This window comes from Protopterus annectens, chromosome 3.part0 (genome assembly GCF_019279795.1).
Source record: "Protopterus annectens isolate FY-2018-M chromosome 3.part0, PAN1.0, whole genome shotgun sequence".
Lineage (NCBI taxonomy): Eukaryota > Metazoa > Chordata > Ceratodontiformes > Protopteridae > Protopterus > Protopterus annectens.
In genome coordinates this window covers 179,424,662-179,445,426 of record NC_056731.1, presented here as the reverse complement: position 1 = coordinate 179,445,426, position 20,765 = coordinate 179,424,662, and the positions used below count along the sequence as shown (strand labels likewise).

The window sequence follows — 20,765 nt, the reverse complement described above, 5'->3', positions numbered from 1 at the left end:
CAGGTCTGCATGGTGGTGACGGACCTGCTCACCAGTCCTAGGGATGCCTGTGGCACTGGTGAGTTCATGAGCCAACCGGTTCCACGCCTCTGCCTTATACTCTGTTCCTTGGACCTGGCCCTGCAGGAGTCGAGACTCATGACGATGGACTAGGAGCCAAACCATATAGTTTGACTCCTCGATGCCTCAGCGTTGCGCTCAGAAGTGGCTTCCCTCTCCAGCACCTCACATTCTAACTGCAGTTGTGGGCTACAGTCGGTTATGGCGAGTATTCCCACCTATGGAGCTTAAATATGCCGCATTTTGCACACTTTTTTGTGATTGGCCATTTCTGAAAATTCTCGGCTCACTGCAGACCTGCTTAGCAAATATATATATATATATATATATATATATATATATATATATATATATACAGTGTCCTGGGTTCGACACTTGTCATTGCTTTTTATTTTACTACTGTCCAGACAGGTTAGGGGGTGTGGCTGTGTTTAAGCAACTTTGCTCTACGTTGCTCCATGTTGCCCAATGGTGCACTGGTTGGCACGGCGCACACCTCCACGCAAACTGATTGTGCTGGGTAAAACGCTATTTAGCTATGGGCAACTACATTGCGCTGGATAAAGCACTGCTTAACTACGGGCAACTATATTGTGCTGGGTTTAGTGTTGCTTAATGGCGGGCAATTATATGTCAGATTCATTTATAAATATACATTTTGTTCACTGATACATAGGCCATTTCAATGCTTTTTACTAAAACTTTTATCATATAAGTCAGGGATTATTTCATATACTGATTTTGAACATAAAATAGGATGGGGAGTGGTGGGACTCGAACCATGAATGCCTCCTCTTTGTGCGAACTCTCTACCACTACGCTATTACTATTTTGCATAATTTGCATACACGTTCCTTATTATGCTCTTCCATGTCAAGATTGCTAACTGCAGATAAGCAATGGGCACACCCGCGCACACACGTGCAAATATGGGCAGTTATATCGGGAATTAGAAACAAATTAATGTTTTACTTTTTATAACTGTGCTGGGGGTTTACAATGTCAGGGAGTGTGGTGTTGGGTACATGTACATTTGAACGGACTCGCTCTTGTGTGTTTACATTTTGCATTTACCACACTTGCAGGGGTGTGGACCTTTAGACTGCTCGGCAGTCGGACACACCCCCTGCTTCCCTGTATGGTCTGTGTTAGACTTGAGGTAGAGTCAGCGTGCCCTCATGAATATTCAGGGCATTCTGACATCATGCCGTTCAACTGCAGCCTCCGAGTAAGACTTATTTAGTCTTACATGGAGGTTTCGTGAATCCGGGGATCAGTCTTGCCACATAACTTATAATAACCCCAGACAGCCTCCACTTCTGTGGCAGGTAATACAATTAACTTAACATTTATCCTTGGTGCTCTGGTCTCTAAAATTCTTAGAAATGGACAACAGCCACATGATGCAAGAAAATCTCTGCTTATAAAATGCAAAACTACTTTGTGTTTAGAGTGTATGTCCTAGATTGTCAAGGAGGCAGACTGTAAGAAGGCAGACAGATGGGGTACTTGACAGCAACCTTTATGCAGTTACCATTCTCAGAAATGCTATACATTGTCTAACAAATTCTCCACTGTGTACTGCAGCACACACGGCCCATTGATTATGCCCTGAAAACAAAACAAAATGATAAGCTTGTTCTATACATTTCTAATGTCAATAAAGTATATAACAAACTTTGTTATGTACCTTTGATGATGCTGTGATCAGGTCTCATGCTGCAACAAATATGGCTGCCCCCACAGAACAGCGTTGGAAGCACTGGGACAAATTTAAAAGCTGTAGATTACTTCATGCTGTCTCCAAAAAAAAAAAAAAACTGTGGCAATGTTTAGCAAAATTAAATGTCTAATAGCTTTTAAAGTGGTTTGTTAATCATAGATGTACATTAGTTTTGCCCACTGTCCTTGAAGCAGTGCTGTGTTATGACTTTCAAAGAGGTAAAACATTTCATGCTTCAACACATTTTTCTCCCTGTAAATTGCAGTACATTAAAGCAGTGGAAACCCCATGTCCTAAGGAGAATTATGAATAGATCTTAAATATTTGTTAATGTGGTTTCGAAATGAATTCAAGCAATTCACCTTCTGAGTTTTACATTGAGGTGAATTTCTTGAGCACATTAACAGATTAGGTATGATTGACAACCCCTTCATAATCCTCTATATTGTTTTCACCTACACTGACATTTACATTCCTTAACTGCTTAATAAGCCAATTGGCACTCTGATCTAGTTGCACTGATTTCCATTGATTTTATTTTGACAGAATTTTGTTTGTGCCTTTCTACCCAACCACTACATTTTATTTTTTTTGTGACCTACAACAGAAGATTAATTATTGTTATGCACCTCTTTCGAAAACAATCCAATAGTTGAATTGTATGAATGATTACATGGAACTTTTTGATACTATTACATGGAACTTTTGACTTGCAGCTACCACTGCAAAATCACATACTTTGCTAATTAGTTTAGAAATACTTGGGTCACTGGCAGCCCAGCACTAGAATCCAAGCAACTGTAGCTGCATGACAAAGATGTATAGATATCAGTGCTACAGCAATATTATTTATAAGGCCTTGAAACAGAGAACTAACAAAAATATCAAAATGGCATGTATTGCAAAACCACATTATAAGTGACAGCTATATTCTGAATAGTGACTGCACATGCATAGCCATGTACCTAGGAATACATACGTGCAGTTAATATCTCTAACCTTTCTGCTCACTCCCAACACTGAAAATGTACCACAAGACATAGGAGGTAGAGCTATTAAAAGGTAAGAAATATTTTTAAATAGAAGGAAAAAGGATAGCTGGTAAAATATAGTAACTTCTACACAGCTCGAACAGAGTATAACACACGTATAGCCAACACTAATGTTCCACCAAAATTCAGGCTTAATCCACTTGTAATGATAAAAACAAATCTTTTATTGAAAATAAGGTTTAGCACTTTCATCTGTTAAAAATCAGACTTCCTCAGAACCAAAATGGAGTACTTCCAGTTCACATTTAAATAACCTTTTTGGCGCCAAAAATTCAAAAGGAAATGGAGCCCTTAAAGAGACATGGTCATAATAACTCCATATACACATACTACTATGCTAAAAACAGCTAAGCATATCAACAGATCCAGTGTGCTGATATAAAACATGACAATATAAATATAATGACTATGTAAATAAATAAAAATTAATTGTGGTAAATAAAATAAAATAAAATACGCTCTGCACGTACTAACTTCATCTTAAAACATACTCCAAATATATGTAATAGTGAAATAGTAAAACTTGCATGACTAGTGCTCATAAATTGTAACAAGTCAACAAGAATCAAAATACAATGGCAACATCCATGATATATCTATGCCATGATTAAAAATGGTTTAATACTTATATTTTCATTTATGCCAGGTGACCTAATGGCATCTTTCAAAATTTGCCATTTACTTTCTTTCATGGCTAAAAGTGCTTTCCAATTTCCCCCATAAGTAAATACTTCTACTTGATCTATAATGGCAAATTTAAAACCATGTGATTCACCATATATGGATGTGTGTTTATAAATTGCATTGTTATTGTCTTTAATCTTTATCTTATAAATATGTTCATATACTCGTTTCCTAAGGGCTCTCTCTGTTTTGCCTATATAGAATGCGCTGCAGGTATAACATGTAGCAATATATACGACTTGTTTGGTGCTACAATTTCCTGCTTTGCATTTAATGTTAGTCTTGTTGATATCTCCTAACTTAATATTGCCTACCTCATTTATGGCATAACATTGTTTACAGGTACCGCATTTTCTAGTTCCCATCGAGAGCTTTGTATTATATACAGTTTTTTGTTTAGAAGCTTTCTCCAATAATTTTTTAATATTGGGTGCTGTTTTATATACAAAGCTTTGATAATTGCCCAAAACGGAAGCTGTATCATCATTTACTGTTATTAAATTGCAGTGCTGTCTTAAAATATCTCTAATATACTTTGTATAAGGAGTATACATCAATACGCAAACTCGATTACAACACATACTTACATCGTCATATCCCTTCTTTCTATTATGAATCTTCATAAAATCTAATGACTTGCCCAATAAAGGTGGAAATTTTTTACCCCATTCATTCTTCACATAGTTGGAAACTTGTGATAATAGGGCTGAGGGGTATCCTCGATTACTAAACATATTACTTATTCGATCAGCTTCCCTATTCATGATTTCTCTAGTAGATGACATACAAGCTGCCCTAATACATTGTCCTTTATAAACATTTTTGAATATATGGGGAGGGTGATAACTATTAAATTCAATATAGTCATTTGAAAAGGTTTCCTTCCTATGAATTTGTGAAATAAATCCCTTAACAGAATGGCTGATATATGTGTCCAAATATGCTATGCCACTCTCACTGATGTTATGAGTGAACTTTAAAAAATTTGTTGTGCCATTAATAAATTCCATAAAAGAATTAATCTCATCTTTCGAACCCTTCCATAAGATGAATAAATCATCCAAATATCGTGTATAATATGCTATATTGGAATAAAATTGGCTCTTGAACACATATTCTGTTTCCCATTCCAGCATGACTAGATTGGCAAAAACGGGGGCACAGGAGGCCCCCATAGCCACATCTTTGCATTGCCTAAAGTATTCACCTTGAAAATGTAAATAATTATGGTCCAAAACTAGTCCCATAATATCTACCATAAGGCATATGCGGTCCCAGTCCATGTTTGAAAACTTTCTCAGACTATTGCTGAAATACTCTAAACCAATATCCTTAGGGATACATGAAAAAAGATCCACTATGTCTATGGTGATGAAAATGAGATCCTTATTCCATATGTCTGATGTAAGCTGACTAAGAAACGTCCACTAATCCTTTATTAAGTGAGTGATGTTTTCATAAATAGGTTTTACCCATCTATCACTAGCGACTCCTAAAGGATATGTTTTGGATCTTGAACCAGAAACTATAGGCCTAAAAGGAGGCTGGGTGATACACTTGTGTACTTTGGGAATTCCTATAATAGTAGCCAGAGTCGGAGATTCAACTTTTAAATATTGGTAGAGCTCACTAGTAATTCTATGATTGATAAAATATTCTTCTAATGTTAGATCAATTCTTTTGTAAGCAATATTAATCTCATTTAACGATACTACTTCATAATTATTTGATGAATACAAAATATTATGCATTTCATTAACATAATCAAATATATTATATATCACAATTCCGCCCCCTTTGTCGGGTTTCATTAATCTAATATCCTTATTGTTAATAAATTGATTTAAGCATTGTTGTTCTACTTCATTCAAATTGTCCTCAATATCTAGCTTATAACTACTGTTGGTCTTAAGATTTTTCTTAAATTTATAAATATCATGACACGCCATCTTCTCATAATTACCCACTTGATTATTTGATATGGGTATATACGTACTTTTATTTTTTAATCCAAGATGTTCTGTCGGTCCTTGTTGCGTGTTATGGTCTCTAAACTGCATAGCTAAATTGAGTCTTCGACAAAATAATTTGACTTCTTTAATAATATCCACAAGTTGGAAACCTGTAGATGGAATAAATTTCATACCTTTACTGAATAATGTAAAAAATTCTGGTGTAATGTTCATATCAGTATAATTAAACACCTTAAACCCATTGTAAGTATGAATAATGTTTTCCACTTGGGTTTTATTTCTATCATTATGTTCTGGACACTGTTTGCTATCTTGACTATCCAACTCAACCGTGTGCATACTATGGAGTATGTCACATACTGAAAATTGTTTAGGAAACTTATCTGCTTTGACTATTTTATTTGATTTTTTGCCGCGGGGTAAAATCTGCCCCCCTGAAAATTAGTTTCCTTATTGAAATATTTACCTCTATTTCTATTATATACTGTGTTGTCAATGGAAGTTCTATCCTGTGGCCATATGTAAGCTCTATTTTGGTAATATAACTCTACATCTCTCTGTATTTTCTTATTCTTCCTGTTGAATATTCCTTTGGCCTTTTGTTCAGCATAGTAGAACTGTTTGTCATATAAATCTTTCCACTGTGTAAACGATATATCATTTACTATATCTTGGTTCAATTTCTCAACCTCTCGAATCAGGGTAGACAATTTCTCATCATTGAATTTGATAAGCATATTCATATATTCTATACCAAAATTATCAAACAATTTATTAAATACATTAATAGTACCTATGTTGTATTCCAGGCCCATAGGTAGTTTAAAAAATCTAAGGCCTTTAGGTACTATTTGCAAAGAAATACACTTGGCTAAATATGCATTATCTATCTTAACATTCTTTATATTTAATAATTTCTTTCTAAGCATACTAATTGAGTCCCTTATCAAGCCCTTAAAAGGGGCATGTTGTCTTGCTTCGTCTTGACCACTACCATGTTCAACATTAGTACCAAAATCATATTCATCCCTTAAAAATAAATCAAGACAGTCATAATTATGTTGACCCACTGTCCTGTTCATGCCACCTGAAACATGTCCAGTGATTTTATTATGTTTATGATAATTGTTTCCAAAGAAACTGGATACAAATCTATTATCAACAGTACCTTTTAATATTTCAGTATGAGTTCCGGTGACAGCAGAATAAGTTTTCGTGCCATTATGGCGTTTAGGTCTCGCCCCTTGTCGTTCGGCTTCTTCTCTAGCGTGAAATAAACTAAAGTCAAAAGTAAAATCATTCTCCAAGGCGGGACTGATATTCGTATTCTTGTAATTTGTAGAAGGCAGGTCCTGCATAGAACCCCTCTCTTCTGTGTTGACCACTTGTCCATTAGGAATATCCATCTGAGTACTGGTGTCGACACCTGTAGTAATAAGTGTACGCTTGACAGTAGATGTACGCTCACATCCAGCTCCTTCTGTTGCCTTGGGGGATATTAGCGACCTGCCCACTAACTCAATACGTCTGGTAACTTCAGACTTAAGGGAAGATACCTCCATCTGTAGTTTAGCAAATTCTTCTCTGTTCAATGAAGCTTGTGACTGTTCTGTGATCTCCTCCATACCAGCCAACAACACAAAACAACTAAACCAACCAACACCAAAAACTGACTGCAGAAGGAAAAAGGCTAGCTGGTAAAATATAGTAACTTCTGCGCAGCTCGAACAGAGTGTAACACACGTATAGCCAACACTAATATTTCACTAAAATTCAGGCTTAATCCACTCGTAATGATAAAAACAAATCTTTTATTGAAAATAAGGTTTAGCGCTTTCATCTGTTAAAAATCAGACTTCCTCAGAACCAAAATGGAGTACTTCCAGTTCACATTTAAATAACCTTTTTGGCGACAAAAATTCAAAAGGAAATGGAGCTCTTAAAGAGACATAGTCATAATAACTCCATATATACATACTACTATGCTAAAAACAGCTACGAATTTCAACAGATCCAGTGTGCTAATATAAAAAAATGACAATATAAATATAATGACAATGTAAATAAATAAAAATTAATTGTGGTAAATAAAATAAAACAAAATAAAATACGCTCTGCACGTACTAACTTCATCTTAAAACATACTCCAAATATATGTAATAGTGAAATAGTAAAACTTGCATGACTAGTGCTCATAAATTGTAACTATATTTTACCATCTAGCCTTTTTCCTTCTACAGTCGGTTTTTGGTGTTGTTTGGTTTAGATATTTTTAAATAGCTCAGACTTATAATATTATAATTACAGTTCAAACATCAGGGATGGTAGATTTACCCATTCTCAGTGAAATTTGCCTACCCTCATGAGCAAAACTGTACTACTCATATGTAAACCCACCCCAAATATTGGTCAAACAGTGATTGTTTGTATACTGACATACAACTACAGCTGACGGAGATGCTATACCAAATTTTGCTGTTCCACATATGCACCTTCCATTAACAGGAGCAGTGAATGAAATTTGTTTTATGCCTTTTTAATGTATGCCTCTTAGCTACAATCACATGCACGCACACACACACACACACACACACACACACACACACACACACACACACACACACACACACACACACACACACACATGCGCGTGCGCGCACGCACACAAATGTGCATATACTTATATATGGATACATACATTTACATGCATACTTTTATATAGCTATCTATATATATATATATATATATATATATATATATATATATATATATATATATATACACACATATATATATATATATGGGTTACCTTCATTTCATCGACAGCTGATTTCACTGACAAGCAAATCAGCAAGACCAATTCACTGAAAGTTCATTTCACTGACAACTCATTTCACTGAAACTCATTTCGTCGACAGTTATATATGGCCTGTTCCCCACTGTAGTGCGATCCTGGAGTTGGAATATATACTAAGAGGGATATGGGAGGGCACAACCTGGGGGGTGTGGGGGCAAAGCCCCTCACATACTTTGATTGTATATTGTTTTCTGCAAAACAGTTATTCATTGAAGTTGTGAGTATCCATCTGTATAGTTTAAAATGTTTATAATATGTGGGGGGCTACACCACCCACACACCCCCAATGTGGGGGGCTATGTCACCCACACCCCCAATGTGGGGGCTGTGCCCCCTACACCCCCCTTACCATATATTCTAACTCCAGGACCACACTACAGTGGGGAACAAGTCATATATAACTGTCGAAGAAATTAGTTTCAGTGAAATGAGTTGTCAGTGAAATTAATTTTCAGTGAATTGGTCTTGCTTATTTGCTTGTCAGTGAAATGAGCTGTCGATGAAATGAAGGTAACCCATATTTATTGATATATATATATATATATATATATATATATATATATATATATATATATATATATATATATATGTAGACATGGTTTACTATTAAAATCCCAACGTAGCATTGTACGCCTATGAACTATTCGAACTACAGATATCCGAATAGTTCATATGTGTGCAAGCTACATAATCGAATGATATATTTGCGAATGTACTGTGCATTCGCAAATATGACCATTCAAAGGGATATACAGGGATCGCGGTACAGTGCGTTTAAGGAAATACATCCCTTTCCTCACTGTAGTGCGATCTCGGAGTTGGAATATATAGTTGGGGGGTGTGGGAGGTGCAGCCCACCACAGGGGGTGCAGGAGAGCTTGCCCCCCTGCATAAACAAGATGTTAGCTGTAGTAGTTAGGGAGTTACGGCAAGGGTGGGGTTGCTGTTAATTGCCGTAAAATGTTGTATTCAACATTTTCGACATTAACAGATGATTTTTGATGTTAGGACCATTTGGGAAAGTGTACTTTCGGTCTTCTAGTTCGCAGCTTAGTACCTGTTTTATTGTGACTATTGATATTATAATAGTAAACCTATATATATATATATGTATATATATATATATATATATATATAGAGAGAGAGAGAGAGAGAGAGAGAGAGATATCGATCACTGGCAGTCAAAATATTGAAGCTTAAAATATCTAAACTTAAAATATTGAAAGAGAAGACCTATTTAATGCATGTGGCAAGCCCCTCCCCCCATCCCCTACAACTGATATATACCAACTCTGGGATCATACAACAGTGAAAAAGGGCAAATTCCAAGTTTACAATATTTTGTGCTATGTCACCCATATATACAATGCCATAGAAAATTTCAGCTGATATGGTTTGTGACCATGAGCGTCCACAGTGGTGTAGTGGTTAGCGTTGTCACTTCACAGCAAAAAGCTCTCTGGTTCGATCTTCGGCTGGGGTGCTTTCTGTACAGAGTCTGCATGTCCTCCCTGTGGTCACTTGGGTTTCTTCCGGGTGCTCCGGTTTCCTCCCACATCCCAAAGGCATGCTGTAGGTGGATTGGACACTCTAAATTGGCCCTGTGTGTGTTTTTGTGCCTTCTGTGGAAGGTTGAGCGCTGGGCTTGGCAACTCGACACCGTAAAACTCCACTGCCAATCCTGAGCAGACAGGTGATCCTCTGTGGTTACCCCTAACCGGGAAAGCTGAAATAAGAAGATGTTTTTGACCATACAGATTGTAATGGAAATTAGCACTGATCAGTATTTGTACCTTGCTAATGCCCACTGTTATGATGTGTCTCCATCTCTAGAAGTTTGTGTTTTTGTTTGTGCACAAGCAATGATTCACTGTATATGGAGGTTTTTTTTCTTTTCTCTGCAATTGTATAACTGTGGAGTTAGTTTATTTAAGTAAAGGAGTGTGGTGGCACCCCCCCTGCAAACGAAAAAGAAGTTTTGGAAAGCTATTTGCTGTATATCTGTATATGAAGTTTTAGATGTAATGTGATTCAACCAGTGTATTTTAGATTAAATGTGTATTAGATTAATTTTCAGATATTTTGCAATTAGATGAAAAAAAAAAAATATATATATATATATATATATATATATATATATATATGTATATACACACACACACACACACACACACACACACACACACACACACACACACATATAGTATGTGTACACACAAAGAGAGATGTATATTACGCATGTAGACACAAGGAAAGAGAGAGGCAAACCCGATGAGTGACTTTGCAGAGAATTTTATTGTAGAACACATTTTAGGATATGTGGGCATATGTGTACAAACCTGTTAATACATCTGTAGGTGACTTAAGAACTAACATAATGGATAACTTGGAAAATAATAAGTGAAAGGTGATAAGTTATTTTTCTAAATGCCTTTCATGTAGATTAGTCTGCTAAGAATTAATAATTATTAAGACAACACAGGCAGGAAGAAAATAAGTCTTGTGCTTTTTTTTCCCTTTTTTTGTAGGTGGTTTATGTGACAGCATGTATGCCATATGTGGTTCTCATTATATATTTAGGCAGAGGACTAACATTACATGGAGCAATAAATGGCCTAGTTTATATGTTCACACCAAAGGTAAGTTTAATAGACTGTTTTTGTAATGTTTAGTTTTCTGCATGCGATCTGATGAGTAAACACATTGGAGTTGAGTTCCTGCATAGAAATTATTCAAGTAAAGGCATTCAAGGAGTTAAAAATAATACAAGAACGTGTCATTCCAGGCATGCTAGTGCTAAAAGTGGTTAATTATTAACATTTTCCATTTTATAGCTGAATATTCCTAGCATATCAGAAGTTTCTCTCTCTGTCAGCATGCCCATGGTGTACAGAGCAATCAGTGGATTAAATGTTATAATAGGTTTTACAGTACCAGTAACATTGGTTAGATTTGATACATAAACTTGCTAATGCTATTAGGAATGGAACACGAGGTTCATTATTTCTGAATGTATCAAATAAGTGATAACAGTAATGATGGTAAGTAACAACAGTGGCCATACTTTCAGTTTGTCTGCCTTAGCAGTTTACTTGCTTTGGAAGCAGACAGCATTACTGATGATGTTTATAAATCAAACAGATTTTATGTATTTTTCTCTATCATGTAAGAATTGGGGCGGTAGACTGATCCCTATGGACATGTCTGGAACATAACCCAGCCCAAAAGTCATTTCAGGCAGTGTCCAATATAAAAACAACACAACACCATACATGGCAACAATATGCAAAGCAATATGACATGATAACAGTACAACAGAAAAAGCTGTCCACACAGTTAGAAGTTACAGATGATTTCAGGGCATCAGCATACTCATTCAAAGTTTAATATGACAACAAAGCATCTAGTCTTGTACCATATCTGTACATTACACAGTTATATAGTCAAAGAGTGTATATGTGTAATCCAGTTCAAATGTTCATAGGCTGTGAACTAGTTAGTGTAAACTTAAGAAAGGTGAATCTTATAATTACACTTATTGTTTTTAATTATTTATAATCGGTTTGCTAGAAATAAACTCAACCTTTGATACATGATTTACGAATTACTGTTTATGAAGTATGACAAGGCCATGAATGTCATTTCATCTGTGTAATCTATATATTGCAGGTTGGGCCCTGGGCTGGCTCAAAAACGTTTATAATATGACACAGATTGCTAGGACCAATTACTCTTTTTTCTCCTTGTAGCTGACCATCAGCTACCACCGGCTGCTCTCCTCATTTACTAGAGCTTAACCTCCCCCAGGCTCAACCCAGCCCATGCCCAGGGTCAGCGAGGAGATTAAGGATGCTGGTTCAGTGTCATAGTGCTTCTGAGTAGTGTGTTCTAACCTCTACCACACTGCACAGTGCATGCACAGCTTCCAGACCAAGTGTAACACCATTTAGGCCAGACTTATACTGCTGCTTGTTGTAGTAAGCCTAGGCTGCCTCCCTTCCTCCCACCCACCACCCCCAGTATGGGTGAGCTGATGTTGGTCGTTCACTCCCATCCCCTCCCTTTGTCCCCTCCAGCACTTATGCAACTAACCAATATGAGTCATCTGGAGCACAGTAAGAGCTTTACCCTTCTGTGCCACCTGACCAGAGGCCCAATTACTTTTGAGATTGTATGGTCATTGTTGTGGATCAAGACATTTCCATTAGTATTAAAAAAGGCTTTAATAACCCTGATCCTTAAAAGACAGTTATTTGCCCTAACAGTCTGGAAAATTATCATCCTGTCTCTAACCTTTCTTGTATTGGGAAGTTTATTGAGAAGGTGGTGTTCATACAGTTGTATTCACATTTAACATCTCATTGTCTGTTGGATCCTTGTCATTCCATCTTTTGATCAAGACACAGCACTGAGTTAACCATTATTCAGTTGATTAATGGTCTCCTTATAGTGTGAGATCAAATGCTATACTCAGTCCTAGGCCTTCTTAATCTTTCACTGGCATTTGACACAGCTGACCATGGGGTCCTAATAGACTACCCAAAGCACTACTATGATATGCAGAAAAAATTGTGGCAGAACACAGCTTGAAGTCCAAAATGAGTTTGATAAAAGCACATAAAACTCAGACACAGAAATCACCAGGAAGAATGAGCGCTTTCGGGTAACACCCTTTATCAGATTAACAAACATTCTCATTCTAACAGAATTTAAACACACTAACTACCAAGCCTATTTTTGGCTTTAGGAGAAATAAGAACCTCAAGGATATTCTTGGTAAAGAGAGACATTTTTACTCTCTTCCCTTTAAGAGTAAACCAGGTAGTGTCCCTTGTGGCACTTGTAAAGCTTGTACCCACATTGATCAGAATACCAACTATACACATCCTGTCACGGGTAAGCTGTTTGAATTTAAAGCTAGAGCCACCTGTAGGACAAAAGACCTTGTTTATTTAGCAGAGTGTCAACAATGCTGTGGTTTTTATGTGGGGAAAACCAACTGTTTTTTCAAGGTCAGGATTTTACAACATCTTAGTTCTATCAGGAATGGTGATGTACATAATGCTTTGTTTAAACACATTGAACAAAATCCAACACATTTCTTTAAGTTTAGAGCCATTGTAAATATCAAGCTGAGCAGTAGGGGGGGGTGATATAAAACAACATACTGAACTAATAGAAGCTAAATGGATAATTGAGCTTATGGCTCATAGAACTCCAGGTTTAAATGAAAATGTTACAATGAAGCCCGCCCTTAGGAATAGGTGGGTCTGTTACTGATTTTTATCAAATTTTATTGGTAGTTAGTGTGTTTAAATTCTGTTAGAATGAGAATGTTTGTTAATCTGATGAAGGGTGTTACCCGAAAGCGCTCATTCTTCCTGGAGATTTCTGTGTCTGAGTTTTATGTGCTTTTATCAAACTCATTTTGGACTTCAAGCTGTGTTCTGCCACGATTTTTTCTGCATTTGGTCTCTTTTTACGCTTTGGCAGGACTTAGGTGAGGCACTATACTGAATTTTGGTCACTACTATGATATAGAAGGCAATATTCTTGAGTGGATTGACCCTCATTTCTCAAGCCACTTTTAAGGATTGATACCAGGAATTAATTCACCTCATTCCTTTGTCTGAGATTGGTACAGCTTTACCTGCTTTTAATAAAGTTTAGTGAACCAATATCTTACCTTGCCATTGATGCCAACAGAATGATCTTTTAGAAAACATTTAACATAGTGTTCAATTCATTACATGCACCATATCAAATAGTGTTCATAATTCATTTAATGATCCATATCAACCTTTGAGCCATATTCAAAAACCAGCTCAGAACATTATCATTCCCCTGGCACCGTTGACAATAAATGTATCGAAGTTGCATGATTTACAAATCAGGGTTGCCACTAGCTGCATATTCAATAAAAAACACAGAGACCTCAGATGGATTAAATGGCCGCAGCCATGTGTTTATTGCCATTTACTCAAGTAGAATCCAATTATTATGAGATGTGCGCAAGGCAGGAATGTCAGGGAGGCCATTTTATTTCTTTCATAGCATTCCCCTAAACCTACAGGACAACAGACAGCACATCAATATCTGGCCCTTCTGATTCAACACACCCCCATCATAACAGCTTTTTCATTTCACAATTCATCACAATTCCTTTGGGCTGCCTTACAATCTGCCAAGGAGCCATTGCCGGGCTGATAAGTCCCCTGGCAACAATCCCTTGGGGCTGTCTAACCTGTGGAAGGTCCAGCTGAAGAGTACTGTGACTCCCCCCACTTACCTTGGCCTCCCATACCTTTCCTGTCTTCCGCTTACATGACTGCGACAATCTAGCCTAACCTGTCTATCTTACCTGGAGGAGAAGGCGAAAACCAGAAAAACTCAGTGGGCAAAAACAGGAAATTCCTTCACGACCCCTAGTGCGATCACCTTTGTAGGTCACCAGGTTCCCTAAGTACCTTACCTGGTCCTAAACTAACTGACAAGTACACCCCTACTTTTACGAGGGGGTGGGTAGGGTGGGACAAACTGCCAAGGTAGAAGTTGAAAAGACTGATTTGCTTTGTTCCCAGCTTTTTCAACCCTTCCCCTGGACAGCCCAGCCCACCTCAGCCCTCCTACCTATCCTGACCCTACCTGTTCTCCACCTCCCCCTCCCCCCACTGAAACCTGAGTCCGAGCTGACCTGCCTCAGACACATGATGACTTGCTGCGATTGGCTTGCCAGCCACTGTTGTCTGAGATTGGTACAGCTCTACCTGCTTTTAATAAACTTTAGTGAACCAATAGCTTACCTTGCCATTGATGCCAACAGAATGATCTTTTAGAAAACATTTAACATAGTGTTCAGTTCATTACATGCTCCATATCAAATTTTGTTCATAATTCATTTAATGATCCATATCAACCTTTGAGCCATATTCAAAATCCAGTTCAGAACATTATCATTCCCCTGGCACCACTGACAATAAATATATCGAAGTTGCATGCTTTACAAATCAGGGTTGCCACAAGCTGCATATTCAATAAAAAACACAGAGACCTCAGATGGATTAAATGGCTGCAGCCATGTGTTTATTGCCATTTACTCAAATAGAAGCCGATTATTATGAGATGTGCACAAGGCAGGAATGTCAGGGAGGCCATTTTATTTCTTTCATAGCATTCCCCTAAACCTACAGGACAACAGACAGCACATTGATATCCAGCCCTTCTGATTCAACATACCCACATCATAACAGCTTTTTCATTTCACAATTCCTCTGGGCCGCCTTACAATCTGCCAAGGAGCCATTGCCGGGCTGATAAGTCCCCTGGCAACAATCCCTTGGGGCTGTCTGGCCTGTGGAAGGTCCAGATGAAGAGCCCTGTGACCTCTCCCCCAACACTTACCTTGGCCTCCCTTACCTTTCCTGTCTTCCACCACAGAAGGGGGGAATATTCCTCCCTTCCGCCAGCACATCTCAACCTATCCTAAGTGAATGCCCTTCAAAGCTAAACCAGCTTGCAATTCCTTATAAAAAATCTCCAAACCCTTCTTCAGATAAATGAACCCCATCCTCATCATACCTTTCTGGCCACCAGACCTGAATCCCAGGGTGAGGAATGTACAACCCGTTGATGTCCCTTAATACCTTATCCATAGAATTATTAATTCTCCTTCTCATTCTCTCCATGGCTTTAATGGACCGAGCCCCCTCCATTTCTTTCTCTGTACCACTTCTGACCAGCAGATAATAGCTTGTGGCCAGCATTCATGCATGCAATATACCTCTTGTACCATCAAAATATCTTTTATTGGATGTTGACAAATATCATTACCCCCTAGGTGCAATAAAATGGCAATTGGAGATTTATCACTTCTTGCAGCTTGCTGTAGTACTGCCCTGAGATGGTGCCATGGCATTCCTGATACCCCAAACCCAATTGCTTTGCAAGAAGCTTGTTTTCCTCCTTGGAAGGAGAATCCCCGCCTTCCCTGGACAAAGCGATGGAGTCTCCGAATGAAAGAATGACCCACTATCCAGATGTATTTCTGATCCAAAGATATGAGAGATGAAATATAAAGGACAAGGGTTAAAGCCATTTACACCTTACATAGCCTTTATAAGCATTGGACTTCCACCTGCCCATCTTCATAATGTCAGTCTGTGAAGCTCCCATTGCATGTGCATATGAGGCTGCACCTATTCGAAAGGAATGTAATGTATATTTATCTGAGTCTAGGCAACTCAACTTGATTGCCTCCTTTAAAACTGCTCTCACCTGATACCATGTCAGAGGTTCAACTTGCTGATGACAAAAGAATGGACCATATGACCTACCCCTATAGTTACGGTATTCTAGTAGCACTTTAGTCAAGTCCTATTCCAAACCCTTTGTGGTTACCACTCTTACCCACTGACCTTTGCCTTCTTGATCCATTTTGGATTTAGCCACATAAACCCAAGTGTCCTCCCCCAGCAAATGTACATGTGCTACTGGTAAAACTGTCCGTTGACCTTTCTTCTTGTTTGGTTGAATAATTTCAGACCATCTAAATGCCCCACAAAAAGCCAGCAGAAAGGCACCCCTAAATAATGTTACATCTTAAGAAGAAAAACAAACATTTGAAACTGCAAGCCACAGCTTATGTAACACCGCTGGACCTATGGGGTACCTCTTATCAAGCCTCTTGCGTTTTTTTTCCCCCAGCCCTTAAACATTGTCCATACCTGAAATGTGTTAGCTAAACCCTTCATACCCAAGGCTTGATGAAACCAATTCAGAGCTGACAATGTGCTTTTTGCCCTTCCAAAAGTCCAATCTCTTTCTTTCATTACCAAAATGTAAGCCCTGACTTGGTAAGGTGGAATTGGCCAAACTTGTTCCCAGCCTCTGGATAATCTAGTCTGCAAGAATTGCCGTATGCATTTATTGTACCTTACCCTTGTCTTTCCACTGAGGGCATTACACATTAGCCACCATTCTCATCTGGCCATAAAGCCCATAAATGATCTGGCACTCAAACTGCAGAAGGATTCGCATTTGAAGCCAATAACCAGAAACGAGACCACTGCAAACGAGAAAGGGAATCTGCCAATGAGTTATCGATGCCTGGAATGTGTTCTGCCTTCACTGTGACATTTAATGTTAAACACTTAAAAGTAAAATATCTCATCATCCTGCCTACCACTCCCCCCCCAGCTGATAATTGACTATGTGTACTATGCTATTGTTGTCAGAGCGAAGCCAAACTACTCTATCTTTCATTTGCACACCCCATATTTCCAATGCAACCACTACTGGAAAAAATTCCATTTCAGCAATTGAAATGCATAACTTATTTTTCACATGAGTTGGCCATGCCGCGCTGAGCCACTGAGCTTGAAAATAACCCCCAAAACCAAATCCCCCCACTGCATCTGTAAACAACTGAAGTGATAGTTGGTTGTCTCTCTCCTGACAAATTGCTGTCCCAATGTAATCTGATAAGAAACTCAACCACACACCTAAATCCTCCATGCCCTGTGAAACCCTAATCCGGTGGTGTGGCTTTGTGTATCCCAGAACCTTTAGCAGCCAAATGCCTCATAAATGAGTGCCCCACGGGGATCACTTTGCATGCAAAATTCATCAGCCCTACTAATTCTTGCAACTGTTTCAGGGTTATCTTATTCTGACTTAACACTTCACTTAAAACTAAATGCAACTTTTGCACCTTGTCAATGGGAAGCCTGCACTGAACATTCCAGCTATCAATTTCTATACCTAGAAATGACAGTCTGTTTGTTGGGCCTTCTGTTTTATCCATTGCTAATGGCACCCCTAACTCTTTGCAAACCTGTACAAATGTGTCTAACGCTTGTTGATATTCCCCTGCATCTTCCTTCCCTACAAATAAAAAATCATCCAAGTAATGAAAGACGCTGTCCTCCCCTAGCCTCTGTGCCCCCATCCAGTGTAAAAAGGTACTAAACTTTTCAAAAGTGGCACAGGCAATTGAACAACTCATAGGCATGCTTTTATCCATGTAATATTTACCTTTGAAAACCAAACCTAACCACCCCTGATCTTTAGGAGCAATAGGTAACAGTCTGAAAGCAGATTCTATGTCAGCTTTGCCATGAGGGCCCCCCTCCCCTTCTCTTTGACCTTCCTAACAGCTTCATCAAAAGATGCATAGTGCACAGATGTCTCTTGTCCATTTATATAATCATTCACAGAATTTCCTTCTGGGTAAGACAAGTGATGTATGAGCCGGAATTCACCTGACTTCCTTTTTGGGACTACACCAATGGGTGAAACTCTAAATACTCTCTTGGGTGGGTGACGAAATGGGCCTGCCTAACTATGTCAAGATATTCTTCTGCTGATTTCAAGTTCTTAACCATACCCCCTTGCTTCCTTCCTTTCACTGGTATCCTAAAGACCTTGCTGAACCTCTCTTTTAGTAATTCTGCAGCTTCTCTATCTGGATACATTTTGAGACACTTCTTTAAAATGTCCCCTTTTATTGGCTTTGGAAGGGTGACCTGCGTACCCTTTGAAGTGGGTTGGCAAGTAGACATTTTTGTTAGGGGTACTTGAGAGACGAAAATAAGTCTTGGCTGGGTAGTTTAACTTACCACATGTCAAGTATTGATGCTTAAATCTACAGTGAAAATGATTCCGACACTGACCAAAATTATACTGAAAACACTTCCCAGCACCCCCATCCATTCTAGCCTGTTGACTCTCCATTGCTCAAAAATGGCTAGTCATTCCAAGCTTATAAGAATTGAATCAGCTTTGGTTAGCCGGAAAACCACAATCTGTTGTTGCTGCATCCCCACTTGTATCTAACCAGCACAGCAAACCCAAATCCATCCATGCCCATGACCTCTATGGATATGCTTGTCTCATCATTCTATAATCTTCATCATACCTTTATTTGTTTTTTTTTTTTTGTATTATTGTTATTAGTAATAGGTCTTGAACCTTGACAACCTTTTCAGACCTTGGCTGCAGGCCTTGCCATGTGACTCCCCAGTTAGGCCCTGCCAATAGCATATGTGCCACTAGGCCACTGAGCTCATGACTACTCCGAACTCCAAGGAATATGTCCTTGATTTACAGGCATTTCCCTTTGTTGTAACTGACATTAGAGCTCTTTCTTAATCCCACTTAATCCGCTGGAATACCCTTAATAAATTTACTGATCACTTTGGCTACAGTTACCGACTACCTTAGTTTGACTTGAAGCTTAATTTAGTTAGCTACTTTAGCTAATATCACCTGTAACTAGCAGCATCAACTATCTTAGTTATAAATATAACTTAATTTAGTTACGGCCACTTAAGCTAGGATCACAGCCTACTTTAGCTGGTATCAGAGACTACTCCACTAGGTCAGACTAACTAGCTAGGTACAATGACCACCGTATTAGAATTACATGTTGCCTTGACTCTCAAATCATAATCATTCTTTGTCCCATGTAACTAAAAATAGTTTAAGGTCTCAGTTGCAGGGCCCCACCATGTGGCTAACTGCTAATTGCAGGCCTCAGTTCCCAAGCCCTGCTCAGCTCACAGGCCCTGCCATGTGGCTGACTGCAGGCCTCAGCGTACAGGCCCTGCCATGTGGCTGACTGCAGGCCTCAGCTTACAGGCCCTGCCATGTGGCTGACTGCAGGCCTCAGCTTACAGGCCCTACCATGTGGCTGACTGCAGGCCTCAGCTTACAGGCAATGCCATGTGGCTGACTGCAGGCCTCGGCTTACAGGCCCTGCCATGTGGCTGACTGCTCGCCTCAGCTTACAGGCCCTGCCATGTGGCTGACTGCAGGCCTCAGCTTACAGGCCCTGCCATGTGGCTGACTGCAGGCCTCAGCTTACAGGCCCTGCCATGTGGCTGACTGCAGGCCTCAGCTTACAGGCCCTACCATGTGGCTGACTGCAGGCCTCAGCTTACAGGCAATGCCATGTGGCTGACTGCAGGCCTCGGCTTACAGGCCCTGCCATGTGGCTGACTGCTCGCCTCAGCTTACAGGCCCTGCCATGTGGCTGACTGCAGGCCTCAGCTTACAGGCCCTGCCATGTGGCTGACTGCAGGCCTCAGCTTACAGGCCCTGCCATGTGGCTGACTGCAGGCCTCAGCTTACAGGCCCTACCATGTGGCTGACTGCAGGCCTCAGCTTACAGGCAATGCCATGTGGCTGACTGCAGGCCTCGGCTTACAGGCCCTGCCATGTGGCTGACTGCAGGCCTCAGCTTACAGGCCCTGCCATGTTGCTGACTGCAGGCCTCAGCTTACAGGCCCTGCCATGTGGCTGACTGTAGACCTCAGCTTACAGGCCCTGCCATGTGGCTGACTGCAGGCCTCAGCTCACAAGCCCTGCCATGTGTCTAACTGCAGGCTTTCCTTTAAAAGTGCAACACAGTACAGTAT

At 39.3% G+C, this 20,765-nt stretch overlaps 1 protein-coding gene across 1 annotated transcript in view; it reads left to right on the top strand.

The window, feature by feature from the left end:
• The window catches only part of SLC6A20 (solute carrier family 6 member 20), an 817,648-nt gene that overhangs the window by 264,681 nt on the left and 532,202 nt on the right, over positions 1 to 20,765 (top strand). The window contains exon 5 of the mRNA XM_044065525.1: positions 10,878 to 10,988. Within this exon, the coding sequence (XP_043921460.1) occupies positions 10,878 to 10,988 (111 nt within the window). The remainder of the gene's footprint in view (positions 1 to 10,877; positions 10,989 to 20,765) is intronic.